This window comes from Ornithorhynchus anatinus, chromosome 20, assembly GCF_004115215.2.
Source record: "Ornithorhynchus anatinus isolate Pmale09 chromosome 20, mOrnAna1.pri.v4, whole genome shotgun sequence".
In the NCBI taxonomy this organism is placed as follows: Eukaryota; Metazoa; Chordata; class Mammalia; order Monotremata; family Ornithorhynchidae; genus Ornithorhynchus; species Ornithorhynchus anatinus.
In genome coordinates this window covers 14,794,472-14,818,266 of record NC_041747.1, presented here as the reverse complement: position 1 = coordinate 14,818,266, position 23,795 = coordinate 14,794,472, and the positions used below count along the sequence as shown (strand labels likewise).

General features: G+C 48.4%; 1 protein-coding gene across 6 annotated transcripts in view; it reads left to right on the top strand.

The window, feature by feature from the left end:
• The window catches only part of ENOX1 (ecto-NOX disulfide-thiol exchanger 1), a 420,263-nt gene that overhangs the window by 236,840 nt on the left and 159,628 nt on the right, over positions 1–23,795 (top strand). For 5 of the 6 annotated variants that reach the window (XM_039914913.1, XM_029048127.2, XM_029048128.2 and 2 more), the window contains exons 3-4: positions 3,194–3,360; positions 4,640–4,777. In XM_039914913.1, coding sequence (XP_039770847.1) covers positions 3,348–3,360; positions 4,640–4,777 — 151 coding nt within the window. In that variant the 5' untranslated portion in view covers positions 3,194–3,347. The remainder of the gene's footprint in view (positions 1–3,193; positions 3,361–4,639; positions 4,778–23,795) is intronic. The other variant, XM_039914912.1, reaches the window with a different exon arrangement.

The following is a 23,795-nucleotide window of genomic DNA, read 5'->3' as shown; positions in this document are numbered from 1 at the left end:
GAAGCTTTTCCCTCTGGACTCTAAGCTCGTTGCGGGCGGGGAATGTGTCTGCCAGCTCTGTCGCGTGGCTCGGTGGAAAGAGCCTGGGCTTCGGAGTCAGAGGTCATGAGTTCGACTCCCGGCTCCGCCGCCTGTCAGCTCTGTGAATGTGGGCGAGTCACTTCACTTCTCTGTGCCTCAGTGACCTCATCTGTAAAATGGGGATCAACTGTGAGCCTCACGTAGGACACCCTGATTACCCTGTATCTCCCCCAGCGCTTAGAACGGTGCTCGGCACGTAGTAAGCGCTTAACAAATACCAACAGTATTATTTCACTTCTCAATCGCCTCATGAAGGAATGGGGATTCAGACTCTGAGTCCCATGTGAGACAGAGACTGTGTCCAACTTGCTTAGTTTGTATCTACCCCAGTGCCTATCGCGTAGTAAAGTGCTTAAGAAATACCTTACAGAAGTCATTCATGCATTCAGTCATATTTATTGAGCGCCTGCTGTGTGCGGGACCCCGTACTAAGCGCTTGGGAAAGTACGATGCAGCAATAAAGAGGGACGATCCCTGCCCGCAACGAGCTCACAGTCTAGAGTGGGGGAGACAGACGTCAATACAAGATATTCAGACATCAATATAAATAAATTCAGTTACAGATATGTGCACATCTGTACGCTCCGAGCGCTCAGTACAGTGCTCTGCACGTAGTAAGCGCTCGATAAATACCACCGAATGAATGAATAAGTGCCGGGGGGGCAGGGAGAGGGGCGAAGAGCGAAGGGAGTGAGTCAGGGTGAAACGGAAGGGAGTGGGAGATGAGGAAAAGTGGGATTTAGTCTGGGAAGGTCTCTTGGGGGAGATGGGCCTTCAGGAAGTCCTCTCCCTCTGTGGACCGGATGCTCCTTCGGGGTAGGAATCCCGTCTGCTAACTCTATTACAATACGTCGTACTTACCCAAGTCCTCAGTGCAGTGATGTGCACCCATTAAGCGCTCAATAAATCCCCCAGATCGGTCGCAGAGTGGCATTCTAGAATTGCCGATGTGAGAAATGCCGGCACGGCTGGTGCTGATGAGATTCAGTGGGTGCCCAAGTGATTGTGTGGGGGTAATGGAGCGGAGCGGGAGATCCGTGGAGTCGGGGGGTGAGAGAAAGGGGTCGGGCCGGGCGTCGTCGGGAACATCCTCACGTATTCAGTCGCTGGGAACTGGCGTCCCCAGGGCACGCGTGAGACCGGGCTGCCAGGACGCGATCTGAGGATGGCAATTGAGGGTGCGTCGATGGGGGTGGGTAATGGAGAGCGGCGAGGAGAGCAGATGGGAGGGTACGGGGGAGTTTAGGACCATCCCGAGTCTTCGGAGGTTGTTTCTTCAGGTCCCTGGTCCTGAGTGAATGCAGCTTTCCAATGTTGTAGAGTTGTGACCGTGCCCTTGCTGGACGGGGGTGGGAGAGGGATTGTTCCTCACACTTGAGGATGGTGAAAATCACCTAGAGGGAAACACCTGGATTCCGATCCCCCCTCTGCCACTTGTCTGCTGTGGGACCTTGGGCAAGTCACTTTTCTGTGCCTCAGTTTCCTTATCTGTAAAATGGGGATTCACCACCCCGAGGCTGTAAGCCCCGTAAGCGTCTAACACATTTGGCTCATGCCGTCGAGTCGTCTCCTACCCGTCGCGACGCCATGGACTCGTCTCTCCCAGAACGCCCCGCCTCCGTCCGCGACCGTTCCGGTAGTGGATCCGTCGAGTTTGCTTGGTAAAAATATGGAAGTGGTTTACCATCGCCTCCTTCCGCGCAACAAACTTGAATCTCCGCCCTCGACTCTCTCCCGTGCCGCCGCTGCCCGGCACGGGTGAGTTTTGACGTGCGGCGGATGGCCTTCCGCCCGCCAGCCGCTGGCCAAGCTAGGAATGGAGCGGGCAGGCCTCTGCTTGCCTCTCCCGACCGTAGTCGGGACTGGTAGAGGGCTGGAAACTCTCCGGGTGCCACCCTGAGAGGGGAATTTCTCAAATACAATAATAATCATCATCATTATTATTAGTACGAGGGCGTATTGAAGCGGTGTCTCTGGCAGGGAAGCCAATAACAAATGCACAGAGTTTGTGGAAGGTCCTCTCTGGGGGTGTTGTTGGGGAGGGGATGGTCTGTGGGCTTGAGGGCCTTCCGGGGATTGCGGCGTCGGTGGCCAAACAACCGAAACGGCAAGGCACGGCAATTGGGCCCCACGTGATAACCATTAAGAGCCATCCCTCCAGTTACCGCTGCGCGTAGAGAAGTGTTAGACCGAATGACCGACCAACTGGCTGAAGAAAATGCTCCGTGAAGACCGTGGTGTCCCTTTCGGGCTGGGTGCCTTAGGACTGACGGGATCTTCGAGACTGCAGGAGCAAGGGAAATCACAGCACGGGGAACGGGGCGCGATCCTTTGCAGTGTCACAGAGGCTTTCAGCTCGGTGAATCAAGATAGACGGTGAATTCTCTCCTGCAGATTTGGCAGTCCGGGCAAATCCGTTCACAACACCGGGTCCCCGGGTCGGAATCGTGGATCAATATTCCTTCTGGCCATCCTTGCTGCCATAAGTGGCATCAAGTGGACCGTGTTCTTGCACCGATTCTTGCCCCCGTAACGTCAGCGGCCTTACTCGTTGACGTGTCCAACGGCGAAGGTGCGTGAGGCCTACGGACGACGTCATCTAAGCACTGAACATCCTTAGGTTTTCACAACGTCTTGTCCTGTAGCCAGTCCTCGTGACCTCAGATCTGCGGGTCCAGGAGTCGCCGTGACCTGGGCTTCTCCTACGTCCCGCAGGCCTTCGGTTCTTGAGGCCCGGCTGATGTCAAATCTCCTGCCCCGCTCTGGCCCAGCCGGTACTTTGCCGCGAGGATGGACGACGGGGAAGGATTCAAGAGCCCAAACCCAGGAGTTCCCTTGTACTTTCTCAATTGAAGATGATGGATAATTCTTGTCTTTATCATGTAATTTCTTCCGGACTGGGAGTCAGAGGACCTGGGTTCTAATCCTGGCTCTGCCACTTGCCAGTCACTCCGTGCGTAATTTCTTCGTGTGTACAATAGGGATTCAATAGCTGTCCTCCTGAGCTCCGGGTGGGGCGGGGGTTGCGTCCGGCCTAATTATCTTGTATCTGCCCCGGTGCTTGGCGCATAAGCGCTTAAGACGTACTGCGATTATTTATTATCTCTCATAGGTCTTATAATTCCCGCTTGACGGAGCTGGAGGAGCTGCTCGAAGACGCTGCCGTCCATCACAGAGGGGTCTTTCAACCTCATGATGTTCGCGATAAAACACTAGACCAGGACATCGTTGAAAGCACCAAACGGGAACACAAGATAGTCACCCAGATGATGGCTGCAGGTAAATATTCACCGAGGCGGCCAGGGATTTTGTCACAGCTATTTTGGGGTCCTCGATGGGAAATGATGGCGTGGTCCTGAAAGCAAGCCCTACCAAAAAGGAATCAGACTTCCTGAAATTCATACCGGGGACCTGAGCTACATTTGTCGTTTTTTTACGTCTAATTCCCTTTCGATTTGCTTTCCGTGGGCATTTTTGCCGGTGTGGGAATATCGCTTGCATGCAGGCACGCGGCCAGGCAGATGCTTTGTTCCCTTACCGCGGTGGTAGGAGGAGCTGCAGAAAGGGACCCGGATGATGGAGGTGAGGGAGGAGGATTACTAAGCGCGGTCAGGGCCGACGCAAACGCAAGCCGACCGATATTTTTAGAGCAGTCACGGCACCCCCTGAATCACTAGCAGTCGAGCTGCACGTTGAAGACGAGATGGACTCCTTTGCCGCTGAACAATCTTACAGCCCGGTAGGAGAACGAGACAGATAGACGGTTAAATCGGTTCGTGGTCGCTAACAGTTATTTAAGAGCCGAGAGAAATAATCCATCAGTCAGTGAATGGTATTTATTGAGTGCTCACTCCGTGCAGAGCGCTGTACTACGCACTTGCGAGAGTACAAGGCGATAGAGTTGGGCGACATCATCTCCGCCCATATAAGGAGCTTCACATTAGGAGGGAGACAGATGCTAAAATAGATTACAAATGGGTCTGTTGATACGTTCTGAGGGGTGAGGTGAAAATCCAAGTCCTTCAGGGTTGTCAGACCCAAGTGTAGAGGCCGCTCATAAGGGAAGGCGAATGGGGGATTTTTTTTTTATCTGAGGGCAGAGTGAAATCAGGGTTGGATATTTGAGAATCACTTTCGATGACTTAGGAGGATCCTCCTTTACAGCACGTTTCGGCCACTGGACGATATATATTTGAAAACCTTGCCTCGGTTTGACCTGCGTGAAAAATATGACTCTCTCCTCTGCCACTCTGTAACAGCTCTCATCATTTCACTGGGAGGACAGAGCGATTCTTTGTCTGTTTTACGGAGTTGGCTACGTAACGGCTTACTGCGGGTAATATAAACTACACGTTGTTAAACCCCCTCGCAGAGTGCATTCAGAGACGCTTCGTGTTTATATCTTGAGAAGACACTGCCCTAGCTTACAGGGCTTTATTCTGTGGTTGGGGAATACACTAAATGAAGCTCCTCGCGTCTCAGGAAGTGTCATTTCCTATAAAACCGGGATCCAGGCCCGTTGACCTCAACTTGTAATCTGCCTGTCTGTTTCCTCCAGCAGCCGACGGTTTGGGAAGTATAGCGTTAGACACGACCCAGCTGCAGATGTCCGTCACCGATCCAACAGCCTGGGCCACGGCCATGAATAACCTGGGGATGGTCCCGGTCGGATTGGCCGGGCAGCAGCTTGTGTCGGGTGAGCTCTTTCTCCGTTAGCTTCTGTGCCGAGGGCGCGTGATAGATCGGTCACTGCAGACCCCTGCGCAAGTGCTCTGTGTCCATAAGAATTCTCGGTGCAGTCACCTCGCAATGCAGACGTGTCGACTCTCCCGGATCCCCCCCCCGTTTTTTGCTTTCGGCCTGCCCGCGGGAGGTTACGGAGGCATGCGACTGCCCTGCGGGAATCGGCCCGTGTCCTGCAGAGTTCACAGAGATTGCGGCGGAGCTCAGATCGGGCCCGTCGAAGTCATGGAGGGATAGAGTCAAATCAACTGGGGGTGGGGGGGCACTGAGACTTGGAGAAGTCGCATTTCATTTTTTCCCAAATTCTTTTAAACGCTCGCCTCGGGACGGTGTGGGGCCTGGTGGAGGCCAGGACTGGGTTTGCCCAAAGAAGGAAAGGCATGACTTTGGGTAAGGCGCATGATGCCATTTAGTGTGCCGCCAAGTTGATCCGAGAAAAAAAAAGGCCCTCCAAAATAAAATAACTTATTTTTGAAGCTTAGCCCAAGAATTCACGTTCGTGGGATAGCGACATTCTTATAATCTTAGTCCTGACTAGATACTCAACAAATCATCTTTCTGAGAATGCTGAATGATCCTAGGGGCGAATTTCTACTCCTCAGAGGCATAGGTTACTTGGTAGTCATCAGCGGTTCCCTTCGGGCATAAGGATCAAAGGCTTTAGACCGTTACGTGAAGGGGGTGGGGGCTCCTGTGGATCAATGTGAGGTATTTAGCATGAAAATAACCCAACAGCAACAACAGGGTAAAAGTGTGCATTTTTCTGTGTGACGCATATCAATATTCTTTGGATAAACCATCTTCTTTATCGATACGCTGAAGACTTTTTGTCCTCCGTGTTTGGTTCATGGAGGAAAATATCCTCTCTTACTAAAGTGGCCATCTTTTTTTTGTTGAAAGCTGGATCTCACCTTGGGGTTGTTTACTCTATCATCCTAGGTGGTTTAAGCAAAGTTCTCATAATCTCGGTCCTAACTAGAAACTCGGGACCTAACTAGACACCGAAGCGTCCTGTTTTAGACCAAATACTAAAGCTGTGAACCATTCTGATGCCGGCTTGGCTTTTTCTCAATATTTCTGTTGCCCTGCCCCGAAAGCAAAACGGAGTTCGCGGGCCACACGGAGTTCACTGGTGAGAATTTCAAAGACCCAAATTCTTAGGGTAACCCAGAATTAAAGGGTACTTCTATCATCACCTGTAGAAATGTATTTTCCTTGCTTTTCCTTTTCAGTAGCCAGAGCTGGATTGGGGGAGGTCGAGTCCTGGAAAGTGCCAAATCACTGGATGTGGCACGTAGAAATCTTCAACACGGTTAATCGTATCCCAGTATGGTTTTTTTAACCTGTCACCAGGTGGATCACTTAGAGAGTCTGGAGTAAATTATTACGAAAAAGGTGTTTTTATTTACGTATTCATTACCGGGTAGGCCTGTATGATATAAGATTCTCTGCCTAACCAAAAAGAAACTGTATTCCCTTGTCCTCAGATAAGTGTTTCTCTCAAGAGGGGAATAAACTTCTCTGACATAAAGGCATCGTAATCTAATAAAATGCTTTGAGGAGTCCTTAAAAAGGAGGCCTTACTGGTATAAATTGCGTTCCATCTTTTCCTCCCTTGAATTTCATGTATAAACCTTTCCGTTTCACGTAGGCCGTTTATTTCATGCTCACATGTTGGTCTGTGTGTGTTTTCCCAAGACATTTCAAATTTAGAGCTTTTTAAATACCACATGTAAGTTTCCATCTCTTCAGCGATAGATATTCAAAGCTGTCATTCCAGAAGGCCGTCGTACCTCTGCCTTCCTGGTCATTTCTTCAGGAATATTGACCCTCATGGATATATTTCTTTATTTAAGTGTCGGGCAGTCAGATTAGAAATTTGATTCGATACTTATCTATATGGTGTTCTATCATTTGTATCTGTGTCTTTACTCTTTACCAGTTTTATATTTGGAAACTTTGCCAGATTATTTATGCTTTAAAGTCTACAGGGCTCTCTTCTGGGCCCAAACAGTTCTTTTAACGGCCAGCTGAATCGGTCCCATTTTCCCTCAGTTAGCTTAGGTGTTTGTAACCTGGTGTCGGTGAATAAACCGTTCTAAATTCTGCAGCCTTTTAATGCCAGTATAAATGCGATCCATTCATGATTTAATTTCTTACCTCTGAGTGATCAATGTTAATTTTTGAACGGGGAAAATCAAAGCCTTTTATCTGTAAATATGGAGTCTTGTTAATAGCTACCTAATGTCGTCTTTGTTTCCAAATCATTCGTTTCTACTTGTTATTCTGCAGGCTCATATTTTCCTGGGATGTTTCTCTGTTGCATTATATATACTCTACCCTAGCTACATATATTCATATTCTGGTGAAAAGATATTCAATAGACAGCAGGTTAATAATACATTTATGTAACTGGATAAAGAAGAATGTAGTGCTATAATATCTGAAAATTTAATTTTAAGGCACGGTTTACAGAGCCTTTTAAGCGAATTTAAAAAATGCCACTCAGCTCCTCGTTTTAGCGATCGCATTACTTGAGGGTGATTTCAACAAATCATTATTTAGCCAATTGCAACGGGGAAATTAGTGAGAACGACAAGCCGATCTTAATTTTTCTCTGGGCAGAATCAGAGTATCTTAGAGGACATTTGAATGTTTGCCCGTAGTTTCTATAGCACAGTTCCCTGGCCAAAGTGACAGGCCCTGTATTTGGCCAACACTTCAGCGTCACCAGCAGGAAGCCATCTTGACGACCTAATCGGTCTCCTCAACCGCATCGGCACTGTTGGTTAGGGTTTCAGCATTAATAGTTCCGTCTCCTAAAACCTAGGACAGGTACAGAGAAAGAGAGAGCGAGAGGATGTGGCAAAGTTTTTACTTTCCAATCAAAGGTTTGCAGGGGCCGGTTTTACAGACAGACGATCACTTGTTCAAACCTTCCAAATCTGTGCCAGTTTCATGACCTCCTTAACTAATCCCTTGTTTTTCCAGAGGACTTTCATCTCGAGGATCTTATGTGATCTTCGCAATATCCACGGGAGATAGGAAGATAGTTCCCGTCTCATGAACCCCATTTGGGGCCCGGGAAGCCAAGCGAAACTCGGGGAGATTGAAGTAACAGGCAAAGAATTCCTAGTCAACATCAAAGCGGCCTTTTTATAACTAGAAACCTCAGGTGACTCTCCCAGTGTGACCAAATATGGGCGATTTTTGAAGACAACCTCCCAGATTCTTGGAGTTTCCAGGGGAAGACTGCAGGATGGCTGGGACCGCTGATGAAAGTAAAAAAAAAATCTTCTAATGGCCGTTGCCGTTATGCTGGAAGGAAGCGGTCACAAGGTCAACCCGCTACCAGGGTGAGGGCCCAGATTCCCCCCACAGATCCTGGGGCCAAGCTGGGGCCCGCGTCTTGCCGACCGAGGGTGTGGAATGGCTAGAGGCCACATACGCTAAACGACAGGTAGCTCGAGGCCTAAAATTGGGGGTGGAATAAAAATGGAACGCTAATAATAATGATGACAATGATTCTTGTTAAGCACCTGATGTGCCGAGCTCTGTACTGAGTGTTTGGACAGATACAGTCCCTGACCCACATGGGGTCACGATCTAAGGTGGAAAGAGAATAGGTATTTAATTCCCATTTTACATATAAGGTAACTGAAGCGCGGAGAAGGTCAGTGATTTACAAATAGAAATGCTTCAATAGCTGAGTAAGTAAATCCAAATGAATAAAAGCGGAATGGGAGATTTTGAGTGCCAAAGCGCCGAGATGAAAGTAGGGAAGATTTAACCCGGGGAGAAGAAAGGTTAATCAGGAAAAGCTTTACAGGGGGAAGTGGGATTTGAGAAAGACATTGAATGGGGGGAGAGCTGAGGTCGGGTCTATTGGAAAGTCAGGGAGTTCCAGGCAAGGGGATGAGCCGGAGGTGGGAGGCAATAAAGTCGGGAATGAGGCACAGTGAGGAGGTGACCAGGGAGTAAAAGACGGTAGAAGCCGGCGTACGGTAGAAGAGGGTGTGTCTTACGGCAGGCCCATCTCCTCCAAGAGGCCTTCTCAGACTGAGCCCCCCTTTTCCTCATCTCCCACGCCCTTCTGCCTCACCCTGACTTGCTCCCTTTGCTCCCCCCCCCCCCCAGACCACAACGCTTTTGTCTATATCTGTCATTTTATTTATTTGTATTGCTGTCTCTCCCCCGCTAGACTGTTAGCTCGTTGCGGACAGGGATCGTCACTCTTTATTGTTTTATTGTACTTTCCCAAGTGCTTAATACAGTGCTCATTAAGGAGCACTTAGTGAGTAAGATTGAATGAATGAATGAGAGCGAATAGGAAAGCAAGCGATCAGTCAATCACTGGTATTTATTGAGAACCTACTTTTAGCAGAGCGCTGTACTAAGCACTCGTTAGAGTACAGTAATAATAATGGTATTTGTTAAGTGCTTATTGGGTGCCAAGCACTGTTCTAAGCGCTGGGGGAGATACAAGGTAATCAGGTTGTCCCACGTGGGGCTCACACTCTTAATCCCCATTTTAATAATAATAATGTTGGTATGTGGTAAGTGCTTACTATGTGCGGAGCACTGTTCTAAGCGCTGGGGTAGATACAGGGTAATCAGGTTGTCCCACGTGAGGCTCACAGTCTTCATCCCCATTTTACAGATGAGGTAACTGAGGCACAGAGAAATTGAGTGACTTGCCCACAGTCAGCTGACAAGTGGCAGAGCCGGGATTCGAACCCAGGACCTCTGGCTCCCAAGCCCGGGCTCTTTCCGCTGAGCCACGCTGCTTCTAGATACAAGGTAATCAGGTTGTCCCACCTGGGGCTCGCCCTCTTAATCCCCATTTACAGATGAGGGAACTGAAGCTCAGAGAAATGAAGTGACTTGCCCCAAATCACACAGCTGATAAGTGGCGGAGGCGGGATTAGAACCCACGACCTCTGACTCCCAAGCCCGGATTCTTTCCACTACGCCACGCTGCTTCTCAGAGCTGGTGGACGTGATCCCTGCCCTCAGAAGCTTAAAGTCTAGTGGGGAGGGACAGTAAGAAAATAATTACACGGAGGGAAAGCCACCGAATGTAAAGATTTGAACACAGGTGCTCGGGGTAGGGTGGGAGTGAATAACCAAACTGCTTCGCAAGGGCATAGTTGGTGCAGAAAGGAGGGAGGATAGAGTGAGATAAGTTCCCTTCTTGACTGTAATCTTATGTTCCCTGCCCATAAGATTACAGTCAAGAAGGGAATTTATCTTGACTGTAATCTTATGGGCGGGGAACATGTAATAATAATACCAATACTATTAATAATGGTATCCGTTAAGCGCTTACTCTGTGGGAAACACTGTTCTAAACCCTGGGGTAGATACAGGGTAATCAGGTTGTCCCAAGTGGGGCTTTGGGCAAATCACTTAATTTCTCTGGGCCTCAGTTACCTCATCTGGGAAACGGGGATTAAGACCGTGAGCCCCGCGTGAGACAACCTGATCACCTTGTATCCTCCCCGGCGCTCAGAACAGTGCTTCGCACAGATGCCACCATTATTATTATTTTTCTACTTCCTGAAGCACAGATCTTGCACACCCTCTCACTTTAATACTAACTTCTGTGTCGATCCCCTTTTCCCTCGTCTTCCTGGCTGCAGTTTATGTTAAAGTCTATTTCCCCAGCTACATTGTTAACTCCATGACGGCAGAGAGCAGGTTACTAAGTCCGTCGTACTCACTAAGCACCTGGTAGGTGCTCAAAAAATACTCACATCACACACGATTCTATTTATTTGCCATTGTTTTTATGAGATGTTCTTCCCCTTGACTCTATTGCCGTTGTTCTCGTCTGCCCGTCTCCCCCGATTAGACCGTAAGGCCGTCAAAGGGCAGGGACCGTCTCTATCTGTTGCCGATTTGTCCATTCCAAGCGCTTAGTGCAGTGCTCTGCACATAGTGAGCGCTCAATAAATACTATTGAATGAATGAATGAACATACGGAGATTTGACCCAAAGGAATCCCGAGGAGAGTCGAGCCAGTTTCCTTCCGTGGACCAGGGATCGATCAATCGTTCAGTGGTATTTATTGAGTGCTTACTGTGTGCAGAACACTGACCTAAGCACTGGGGAAAGTACAATAAATTAGAATTTATAGACGTGATTCCCCGCCCTTACAGAAGTCTGCAGAGATGGGGCCGACTTTAAACTCAGACCCCCAAACTGTTCCCAAACTCTCTCAGTTGCACTGGGCCACGTATCAGGTTTTACCCAAAATGGAATCATTTATTTGGGGGGAAAAACCCTCTTTTTGATAACTGAAAGAGAAATGTAAATTCTGGGCCCCCAGTTTAGAAATGGGTGAGAACTTCCTGCATCAGCTGGCGACGGTGTGTTTGCTCTTCTAGGGTTAATCCCTCCTCCTCAGATCAGAACCTCAAGCGTTTCAGTTGTATTTTTGTATTCAGATTTTTCCCAGTAATTCATTCTAAATGGTACCTCGATTAATTAATTGATGAATACAAGGCCCGTTGAATATTACGGTGCTTTCTAAATGCTGAGAATTATTGTCAGTCCTGCTGTGAAATAATTCTTTCTCATTTTCTTATTTGAGGTAGCTTTCCTAAACCCATCGCTGAAGTGCGAGACCCCCCCCCCCCCTTACCATTATGAGCCAAATAACTCTCCCAGATTTCCATTGCTATCATTTGGTTATTCGCTAAACGCTCTTTTTAAGATGAGGCCATTAGGATGGTTGGATCGGCGCGGTCCCTCTCCCGAACGGAGTTCGCGATTTAAGAGGGAGGAGGAACGGGTAAGTTCTCCCCCATTTTACAGAAGGGGAAACTGAGGCCCCGGTTGGTTCAGTGTCATACCCCAGGTCACATCTCAAGGCAGTGGCAGAGCCGAAACTAAAACCGGAGTCTCCTGACTCGCAAGCCGACACCCTTGCCGCTAGCCCGCGCTGCTTATATTGATCGGAGCACAAATATTTTCTTTTTATTTGGGAAAAAAAGTTACTACTTGACTTGTATCTCCACCAGAAGGACTTTGTAGACTAGGAAAATGACTCAAGAAACCACGGAGGCTCCTTCCGGAATTCCCAGACGGGGCAGCAGAGGTGTCGTCTTGGGTAAGAGATTGCCAGAGCACTCGAGTGGACGCTTTATCGGAGTTGTGGAACTCCATGTTGTTGGTTGTGAATTCCCAGAAGTTCCTTATCCCAGATCCCCGATCCAAATTTGAACTGAGGACCCCAAGCTCTTACCCCTTAGCTTCTGGAAAACCATTTATAAGTGGATCGCGTGGGTACGATTTCCTGAAATGATAGACTAGATGACTCTGCGGCCCCGTCAAACCTTCCTGCCACACCTTCTGGTTGAATTTTTCTAATAAGTTTAAGAAATATTTGAAGATTTTCCCGCGGGGGTCACACCTGATAAAGCACACGGATAGGAGGACCCCGCCCTTCGGCTACTCCGAACGCTGAATTTCTTCAGCGATTGAAGCAGCTCGTGACATTTAAGCCCAGCTGAGGATCTTCGTCGTCCTCCCGGAGCAATTTTGTTTTCATCGGGAATCCTCAAATCCCTTTACTTGCCCCAGTTTCCACCCATCTGAACCCGGCAGAAACTCCGCCCCAGTCTCCACAGTCGTCATCGGTGATGTCCCAGCTCTGCCACTTGTCAGCTGTGTGACTGTCGGTAAGTCACTTAATTTCTCTGGGCCTCAGTTACCTCATCTGTGAAATGGAGATTAACTGTGAGCCTCGCGTGGGACCACCTGATGACCCTGGATCTCCCCCAGCGCTTAGAACAGTGCTCTGCACATAGTAAGCGCTTAACCAATGCCAACATTATTATTATTTATTGAGCACTGACTGTGCTTGTCATTCTGTACTGAGGATTTGGGCGCGCGACTATAGCGGTCCTTCGAGTTTGGAGAGGTTACCGGCCATGGTGGATTCACTCGGAAGGGCCGATGTCAGATCCGCTGTCCCAATCACACCGTTCTTGTTTAACTTGTTGGATTGTCAGGTTGGACAATAAGCGTATAATGGTATCTGTTAAGCGCTTCCGATGTGCCAAGCACTGTTCTAAGCGCTGGGGTAGATACAAGGTAATCGGGTCGTCCCACGTGGGGCTCACGGACTTAATCCCCATTTTACGGATGAGGGAACTGAGGCCCGGCGAAGTGAAGCGACTTGCCCAAAGTCGCAGAGCTGATAAGTCTCACAGTCGTGGCTCCCTGGAAGGAGCCCGGGCTTGGGAGTCAGGGGTTATAGGTTCGAATCCCGGCTCTGCCACTCGTCAGCTGTGTGACTGCGGGCAGGTCACTTCACTTCTCCGTGACTCTGCTATCCCATCTGTAAAATGGGGATTAAGGCGGCGAGCCTCACATGGGGCAACCTGATTACGCCGTATCTACCCCAGCGCTTACAACAGTGCTCTGCACGTAGTAAGTGCTTAACAAATACAAACGTTATCATAAGTGGCGGAGGCGGGATTAGAACCCGCGACCTCCGCCTCCCAACCCCGGGCTCTTGCCACTAGGCGGGTGTTTGACGTGCCTGGCACTCTTTCGGGTTTTTGCCTCCTTGTCTCTCATTCCCTACGGAGCTTTCGCTCAAAGAGAACCACTCAAGGGATGGGTCTGTTTATCCTTACATTGTACTCTTCCAAGCGTTTAGTGTAGTGGCCAGCACATAGGAAGCGCTCAGCAAGTACAGTCGACCGACTTCCTCGTTAGCAGTACGTTTTACTGGTTTATCCTCAGTATCGGACTTGCGGTCTTCGCTTGGGATGGAACGTGGTCGGAGGCTCTGACGTTTGACCTGTTCTGCCTTGTCTGATCTGCTCCGCCGTATTTCACCTCCGGATCGTCACCTCCACCCTCTAGTCTGTAAAGTCCTTGTGGGCAGGGGACGCGTCTGCCCATTCTGCCGCGTCCTACGCTCCCGAGCGCTCCGTACAGCGTTCTGCACGCGGTAAGCGCTCAGTGACTACCTTTGATTGACGTTCTTGAATGGTCTCTTCCATCCCCCCGGCTTTCCGTTCCAGCTCTCGGTACAAGGGCGGTTTGGTTATTCCGCTGTCCTTCATTCTCCTCGTACGGCCCACCGAGCATAGCAGCAAGGTGCTCACACGCGTGTCTCGCTACTTGATTTCGAGACGATGATAACTATAATTATGGTACCTCTTAAGCTCTTCGGACACAGTCCCTGACCTACACGGGCCCCGGGATCCAGGTAGGAGGGAGAACATCAGTTTAAGCCCCATTTTACAGATGAGGAAGTTGAAGCGGGCAAGCGGCAGAGCTGGGATTAGCCGATGCTCAGGCTCGTACCCTTTCCACCAGGCCACGCTGCCTCCCGTAAATTACGAGTTTGAGCGGGGGCCGTAAGTCAGGCTGACGGAACTGCTCGGTGGTCTTTATTTGGGGGTCCGGGTTTCACGGCCTCAGAGAAGGTTGGGGGTCCCCGTCCCACGTAGGGCTCACGGTCTCAACTCTTCGGTCTGCAGCCCCGCTGTGAGACAGTCTGTCAAAGGGCGCCCGGGTCCTCTCGTTTCAGTTTTAAATAACAGGATTCTGTGACACCGTTTAGCTCTTTGTTGCCAATCTCAATTTACGTTGCGTGCGTGTCTTTCCCCGTGCAGACTGGTCCGTCTTCTCCATTTTTTACTGACTTACTGCCGGCTTGTAACATCTGGCTAATCGGGTGAAGCGGTTTACAAGAAATTGCATAACTTCCTTGGGTGTGGGTCTCTAGGACACAGTCATTTGCAAATTTTAGATGATGCTTCCGGTTTAGAGAGTGGGCAGATTTCCTCGGAGGGGTGGAAGGGCCTGCTAACCCCCGCGTCCAAGTCCCTGCGTTGCGTTTTCCGGTGTAGCTCCAGAGAATGAATTGAACACGTCCCGGTCTAGTCTGCACCCTTGCTTGACTTGTTGGGCCAAGGCGAATAGATTGGCCAGATCGCTTTGGCTCTGACCCGACCCTTTATGTCATCGTGAAATCGCCTCGGTACTTTATTTCTTCCGGACAAGTTTGCTTCCCACATATTCTATGTAATTTCTGGAGCCCAAATCTATCGACGGCATCAATCTCCTTAATGAGGTCTAAGAAAACTGTACAGAAGCCTTTCGCTGTTGAGGAATTGCTCCGTTCTCATTTGAAGATTTTCCAATAATCCTTCAATATTTTCCTACTCCATATGATTAATCCAATTAGCAACATTAGTTCTTGGCTGCCAGACAAACTCTTTTGTGTTTTTCTCCGGTGATTTGTGTTTGTTCTTCTTGTCCGTGTCTCCACAAATCCAATTCGCTGGATGGAAAGGAAACGACCTTGACCTCTCGGTTGCCTTTAATTCGGATATTAGTATCATCTTCACTTTTCCCTGTTTTTAGTGCCCCTGGACTGTCATTTTACCAGACACAGCCTACTATCCTTCAGCTCCAGAGAACTATGATTAGAGGGCCTCTCGAACTGGAAAAGTTTCCACCTCCAGTTTGCCCTTGAATTCTACTTTAAAGTCACTTTAATAACACCCAACGCTATATTTTGCCTCCTGTGACATCCACTCCTCCACTTCTAAGAAAACGTACATCATCTGTAGCAGCTGTTCAAGTTCTTTCTTCCTTTTTAAATCCGTGCTGTTTATCAATCATCAGATTTCTTTAGCTTTACTGTTATTATTGAGATTATCACGTCGTCGTTCTTTGTGGTTTCTTCTCTTTCATTCCTTGTTGTAATCTCCAGTTGGCCCGTAATTAATATTAAAATTAACATCAGGATGGAGGATTTAACTGTTCGCTTGAGATGCTGGAACCCAAATAGATAACGGGAAGCAGCATGGGATGTTAGTAAGCTTTAAACAAATACAAAAATAATAATAACTGCGGTATTGGTTAAGCGCTTATTTTGTGCCAAGCAATGCACTAAGCACTGGGGTGGATACAAGCAAATCGGATTGGACACGGTCCCTGTCCCACGTAGGGCTCACGGTCTCAAGTCCCCCTGTAACAGAGGAGGAAACTGAGGCACGGGGAAGTGAAGCGGCTTGCCCGAGTCCCACAGCGGACACGTGGCGGAGCCGGGATTAGGATCCATGACCCTCCGACCCCCAGACCCGTGCTCCATCCGCTACGTCAAATGCCACGATTATTATAGATTGCTAAAATTGTAGTCCTGAAGGATAATTATTCCAATTTTGATTAACATCTAGTACACTGGTGATGCTCAAAACAACCACGTCCTTAGCATTGCTGTTAAAGGTTGCGTTTGCTTTTCCCATGTCTGAAAGGCATGAAAACCCACTGTGGGGACTGTAGGGAAGAGGTGCCCTGAAATAGAATAGAAATGGCAACGGGCCGGCTTCCGTGACCCGCGTGCCAAAAAGCCTCGGTTTTATCAATACGGGCTTCTGGAAAATTCCAATCGATAACACCATAAATACTGAGAGTAGAAATGAGGCACGGGATCGCCGGGACACTGGGTCACAAAGCGTCGAAAGGAACATCCGCTTCCATTTTTATCCCTTTAATCGTCAGATTTCTCAATATTCTACCTGCTGACTAGACGAATCTATATTTGAGATGAAACTAAATTTATCTCCCTTTCTATCAATCCATTAAAACTATTTAGGAAAAGAATAAAATTCAACCAAATGACTTTTCTGTCAGACTTAAATGTAAGACAGGTGTCAAAACTGTTCACTGTTAAGTGGGCTAACTTTAAAATAGAAATTTAGATATTCTCAGGCTCTTACGAGTATATTCAAAACGACCTGAACACCAGTGAGTTGGAGGTCACGGGGATTGAAAGAAGAGTCCTTTTAGTTTTATTTTGCGCCTTTGCTTTTTAGAAATTAATTTATTTTTCGACTCTTAATATAGCATCGTCGCGACCAAACTATAGATATGTTAAATATGGAGGTTGGAGGAGCATTTGAATATTCTAAAAAGTCAAGATCATCAGGGTCGTGTGACAACTTTCATCATCGTGACGATACTACTAATAAATAGAAATAATGATAATGATGTCGGTATTTGTTAAGCGCTTACAATGTGCCAAGCACCGTTCTAGGCGCTGGATATAAACAACCCTCACTTATTAAACACCGATTCTATGTTAATGGATACAGAGTTATAGAATTGGGTGGAGTTCCGGTCCCACCAGGGCTAACGATCTCCATTTTACAGTTGATGCAACTGAGGCTCGGAGAGTTTGAGTGACTTTCCCAAGGACACACAGGAAATTCATTCAGTAGTATGTATTGAGCGCATACTATGTGCAGAGCACCGTACTAAGCGCTTGGAATGGACAATTGGGCAACAGATAGAGACCATCCCTGCCCGTCGACGGGCTTCCGGTCTAATCGGGGGAGACAGAAGGACAGAAACAAGACGACTTCATCGCAGTAAATAGAGTCGAGATAAATAGAATCACAATCTACGGTAGAGGTGGAACTAGCATCCTGGTCTCCTTCTTCCGAGTGCTTTGCCCTTTGAATTAGGACTTTTGCAGAAGGTGAGAAGGTTAGGAACAGGGGCAACACCATTGCAGGTCTGTCGCAGCATTGGCCATCCTAAGAACATCCGTTTTGGGGAAATGCCCGAAAACCTACCCATTCTTTTAGGAAACTTCGGGATTGGCAAAAGAGAAGTGGGTCTCTATGGGACTGGGGTCTCACCTTCAACTATTTAAGGTGTCGCAGACCCTAGTCAACTGGCTGAATCGCCCGCGGTTGGGTTGTAGTAGGAAAATAACAAGGTGAGGTAAGAGGGGACCAGCTGATTGGTTTAAAGCCGACGGAAAGGAGTTTCGGTTTGACGTGCAGGCTGGATGGACACCCACTGGAAGCTCTTGAGGAGCGGGGAAACACGGCCCGGACGTTGTCGTAGAACAGTGATCCGGGCAGCAGAGTGAAGTGTGCACCGGAGCGGGGAGAGACAGGAGGCTGGGAGGTCTCCAAGGAGGCCGATACACTAATCAAGGCGGGATAGGACGAGCGCTGGCATTTAACGTGGACGCAGTTTGGACGGAGAGGAAAGAGCGGGTTTTAACCGTGTCGTGGAGGTCGAACCAACAGGATTGAGCGGCAGATTGAACGCGTCGGTCGAATGAGAGAGAGGAGTCAAGGAGCATGCCTAGGTTATGGGTCTGTGAGACGGGAAGGCTGGAGTGCTGCCGTCTACAGTCATGGGAGAGTCAGGGGAAGGACGAGGTTTGGGTGGGAAGATGAGGAGCTCCGTTTTGACACGTCAGGTTCGAGGCGACGGCAGGACGTCCAAGTAGCGATGTCTTGAAGGCGGGAGGAATGGCGGCACTGCAGAGAGGGAGAGCGATCACATCCAGAAATTAAGCCTGCAGACGCTCCTACTATTATTTTTCTCTCCTTTCCTGCTTGGCCACACTTCCCTCTCCTCTAACCGCTCACTTAGAAGCGGCAAACGGCAGGCTCGCCGAGGAGACCTTTGTTATTAACACCCAGGGTTCTTTGGATGAATGAATAATTCAGCTTCCTTAACAGCGTATTCCAGATTTAAAGTATTCTTTCCCGAGAAATGCAATTCTAGGCGGTATGGATTTTTCTTCGGAGAGAAAAGTCTCATTAGGAAAAGGTCTTTTTCTACAGCAGTGAAATCTGTTGATTTTGATTTTCATTTAAGCAGTCTGTAAAATTAGCAGGTATCACACCCTGAAAATGATTCCGTTCACCCTTTTACAGCTTTAATCAGCTACCTCTGTTCGCAAGCCACACTGTGGTTGCGTTTGAACCTCTTTGACTAATCGGTTTAGCTATGCTGAGCCCCGACTTGTCCTGGCTCTTTCAATCAGTCCTATTTATTGAGCACTTGCTGTGTGCAGAGCACTGTTCTAAGCACTTGGGAGAGTACGATTTAACAGTTGGGAGACGCGTTTCCTGCCCACCGTGAGTTTACGGACTAGAGGGGGACAATTTCCTATTCCTTTCACAGCGTGAATAGAGAAGCAGCACGGTGAGGTGGATAGAGCCCGGGTCTGGGTGTCCGAAGATCATGGTTCTAATCCCGGCTCTGCCACTTGTCAGCTGTGTGACTGTGGGCAAGTCACTTTGCTTCTCTGTGCCTCAGTTACCTCGTCTGTAAAATGGGGATTCAGATCGTGAGCCTCATTACTATTATTATTCTCGAGGCCTCAGTTCCCTCAGCTGTAAAATGGGGATTTAGACCCTGAGCCCCACGTGAGACAGGGACTGCGTCCAACCCGATTTGCTTGTATGCACCCCAGCGCTTAGTACAGTGCCTGGCGCATAGTTAAGCGTCTACACTTAACAAATACCGCCATTAGTTTTACGATGATGAAGGAATGTCTGAGGGGTAAGTTGCCACTAAAGTCAAAGGGATTTTATATTTCTTCAAACACCCTGTTGGAGAGTTGGAAGACGGTATGGCCCACCCGGAATCGGTAGGATTACGCTTTCGCTCCCAAGAGTTCCTTGGTTTGTACGTGGGAAGTGAGATGATTGACCTTACAGAATATGAACATCCTCAGTGGTAATTCAATAGTAGTTATTTCAATAGTATTTATTGAGCGCTTACTATGTGCAGAGCACTGTACTAAGCGCTTGGCGTGGACAGATCGGTAACGGTAATCTGTTACTTGAGGGCCACGGTCCCGTCAACCACTAGTCTCAGTTTATGTTTCCCTTCCCTGGTTACCGGTGCTACAGCGTTAAATATTCATGGAATTAATAATCAAAATCGTGGTGTCTGTTAAGCGTCGTTCTAAGCCGTAGGCAAGATACGAGATAATCAGGTCAGACGCGGTCCCTTTCCCACGTAGAGCTCACAGCCGAAGCGGGAGAGAACAGGTACTGAATTCCCTTTTAAGGATGAGAAAATGGAGGCACAGAGAAGTTAAGTGACTTGCCCAAGTCCCCCCAGAGGGGATTAGAACTCAGGTCCAGCCACGCATGTGCTCGTGCACGCAAACGCACACCCGTTCTCTCTCTTTCTCTCTTTTTAACGATATCAATTAAGCGCTTGCTCTGTCAGACACTCTTCTAAGGACTGGGGTAGATATAAGATCATCAGATTGGACATAGTCCCTCTCCCACGTGGGGTTCACCGTCTAACGTTGAGGGAGGGGGATCGAACCCCCATTTTACAGATGAGGTAACTGAGGCACGGGGAAGTGAAGTGACCCGCCCAGAGCCGGACAAGTGAGGGAGCTGGGATCAGAACTCGGGCCCTGTGACTCTCCGGCCTACGCTGTTTCACGCTGCCGGAATTATAGATGGGAATGCCGGACGGTCAAGCTAGGACAGTCCCACCCTGGAGATAGGGCGAAGCAGCCGTAAGTTTGCTTACGAACTTAAGAGAAGCAGCGTGGCTCAGTGGAAAGAGCACGGGCTTTGGAGTCAGGTCATGGGTTCGAATCCCAGCTCTGCCACTTGTCAGCTGTGTGACTGTGGGCAAGTCACTTAACTTCTCTGTGCCTCAGTTACCTCATCTGTAAAATGGGGATTAAGACTGTGAGCCCCACGTGGGACAACCTGATTCCCCTGTGTCTACCCCAGCGCTTAGAACAGTGGTCTGCACATAGTAAGCGCTTAACAAATACCAACATTATTAAGTTTCTAACACAGGTAATCATTCACTCCTTCGCGCCCCTCCCAAAATGAAAGGGTGTCAGTCATTTGCCTGATGACGTCAGCTGAAAGACAACAATCGTGAAGGAGACGAGGCTAAAGGACGTGGCTCGCTGAGGGGAAGACTCCAGTTGCCTCAAGAAAGCTCACAGAGCATCTAAAGTTTCATAGAGCTCGGACACGGAAGTGGCGTTTCTATCGTAAAATCCTTTGAGATCCTCGGAGAGCATCTGGTTTTTGTGAGGGAAACAGGCCGGGACTTCTGTGGAACCGAAAATCCGCCAGATCCACTTGCAGGGAGGCCGGACGGCTACCTATTTTAGAAATGTTTTCACTTAGGGCAGAGCCCTTTTGATTCTAGTGTCAATTTTAAGTGGCTGCGTAATTAAGCACGAGTGCTATTATGTCCTTAGCTGATGAAAAACCAGTTAGGATTCATAACATCCCTGGGTGGGTGGAGTGAGGGGGATATATGTACTCCGGAGACAGCGTGATTGCAGGGCGGAACGGGGAGAGGGAACAGGGAATTTCCCGAAATTCCAGAAACCGGCCCTCTGGAAGCGGGACTGGGTAGCCGAGGACCAGATGCGGCCCACATCATCTAGGGTACAATCCTTTAAGAGATGCATTCTTAGGGTACTCTTTCCTGAAGACGTATTCCTAAGGGCAGTGGAAGGTGGTGGGGGGTGACTACCCAAGGAGTTAGGGGATGTGAAAGTAATAATAATGTTGGTATTTGTTAAGCGCTTACTCTGGCAGAGCACTGTTCTAAGCGCTGGGGCAGATACGGGGTCATCAGGTCGTCCCACGTGAGGCTCACGGTTAATCCCCATTTTCCAGATGAGGGAACTGAGGCCCAGAGAAGTGAAGTGACTTGCCCACGGTCACACAGCTGACAAGAGGCCTAGCCGAGATTCGAACCCTTGACCTCATAGCCGCTAGACGGGCGTCCCGTTGAGGGGTTGGATGGAAAACCGAGGACTCCATGCAGAGAGTCAGGGAGTGTATCCTAGAGGATCTTGGATAAGCGTGCCCTGCAGCCCCCATTCCAAGTCATGCCTCTGCCGGGGAGCAAAGGGAAGTTGCAAAGGAAGAATGATTCCTCCACCGAGGATACCGTGTCCACGTTCACGCCTGTTTCTGCCGGCTTGCTGCGTTCTGACCAGGCGGTAGACGCAAAACCCCGAGGTGAAAGATATCAGAGACACTGTTCGTGTCCCGCAGTGAACAGCGTGTGGACCCCTGGCCTGAGTTTCTGGAGATAATATCCAAACATTAGAAGTCGTAGTGTTTACTGTGAGCCCAGCCCGTGCTAATCGCTGGGGAACGACGCAAGGGGGAGAATCGGACAGGGTTGGGGCCTTCCGGTAGCTCAGAAGCTAAGAAATACGTGGGGAGAAGAGGGCTGGAAATGGATACACAAGAAAATGGAGCGCTAAAATGCAGAATCACCATGAAAAAGAGAATAGGTTCGAACACAAATGAAAAGGACAGTTGTTAGGTGCAGAGGCTAGGAGAGCGAGAGTTTCACAGTTCCCGTGATTCAGAGTCCAGCAGCCTTAGCCAGAGTATCAGCGCCAGGTTTAAACCTTTTGCCAGCGTTCGGTTTTTGGTGGAGAGGAAACATGCTACCGCTGGGCCTCTGATGCTTCTGTCATCCCCTCTGAGACGGAACAAGGCAGGTCGGAGTCAAGACCCCGATATGGCTCGGTGAGGCGAGAGGGTCGCGCGGGGCAGCGTGGAGAAGCACGGCTCACCGGCTTGACCGCCCGGTTTGGGAGGCCACGGCTGATCTTTCCCCCTGGGAGGACATCCTACCTCAGAATTTTTGTATCACTTATAAAGTCTTCTTTCCTTTTTTGACAAAATAGGCTTTCTGTAAAGAAAAGATACCGTGCAATTACTAAAAAGCTTCATGAGTGCTTAAAAATAGAGAAGGAAAACTCAAGTCAGGTTTCCCTTACCAACTGAGGGCTTTCAAAACCACAGTTTTGCAAATCTATTTTGGTCTTTGAGGTTCTTTCAGTCTCCCAACCCTTATGTTGGACAAAATCAACCCTATATCTAATTCTTTTAAAATCGGATCTGTTTCTTCGATGGGAGTTTTTTTTTTTTAAACAGTGTTTTTTTAAGCTCTTACGACGTGCCTGGCGCTGTAACAAATGCCAGGCTAGATACAAGATAATCACACTGGACACAGTCCGTGTCTTGCATGGGGCTCGGAGGTTTAATCCCCATTTTACAAATGAGAGGCCCAGAGAAATGACCTGTCCAAGGTGACACAGCAGGGAAGTGATGGACCTGGAATTAGAACCCAGATCCTCCGACTCCCGGGCCCGTGCTCGTTTCGCTGGGCCACACCTAGTGGGAGTTGCCTACCTCATCCCATTCTCAAACCGTGCGGAGATTTTGAACCCATTTTAAGACTAAAGACCCAAGTCTCGTTTGAAAATAACCATCTAAACGGTTGCGCCCAAACTCTCTGAATTCAGGCCACTTAATTTTTTTCTCTTCCTTCAGACCATCCCTCTCTTCTTTCCCTGCTCCTATCAAAACAGAGAGAGAGAGAAGAGCGGGAATCGTTGGCCAAAGAGCAAAATCAAGCTCGCTATTTCTTTTGGTCGTTTTCTGTGAGTCTTGTTCCTATGTCCCTCTCTCCTCCCTTCTGGTGTTCATGTCTCTTCTGGAAATTATGTACAGTGCTCTGCACGCATTGAGTGTTCTATAAATAACACTGATTGAGTGATTGATTGATTTTATATATATATATATATATATATATATATATATATATATCTGGATGTCCCATCTCCTGCAGCAATCTCCTGCTCTGATGACTCTAAACAAGCGCTTTTTAAAAAAGGGGGCATGAAGATCTATTAGAAGGAAAGAAATGACAGATGGAGAGACATGACTAATAGGCTGATTTAGAAAGGTAGGAAGCAAGCAGGGGTATGAAGAAAGGGAAAGGGGGGGATGAATTTTCTTTTTAATTTTGAAGAATCAGATTTTAAGGAAGGCACCTTAAAACTGGGGTGAGGATGATTTTGGAGAACACATTGTTGCTTGAAACTGGCGTAGCTATTGTTAAAATAATAGATTTGGGGCATTATTTTGGTTTTCAATATTATTTTTTCATCCTTAAATTTATAAAGACCTGCTCCGTCACCAAGCCGTTGGTGGAAAAATAATACATAAGTGACCCATGAAGGCAGGGTCAAATGCTCCTCCACTTCCTCAAGAACATGGAGGGGCTTAAAAATAAGAACTTTTGTTCAGAAATATTTATTTCCACGTGAGTTGTCATTCATTCCCACACAGCCTAGCGGATAGAGCACGAGCCTGGGATTC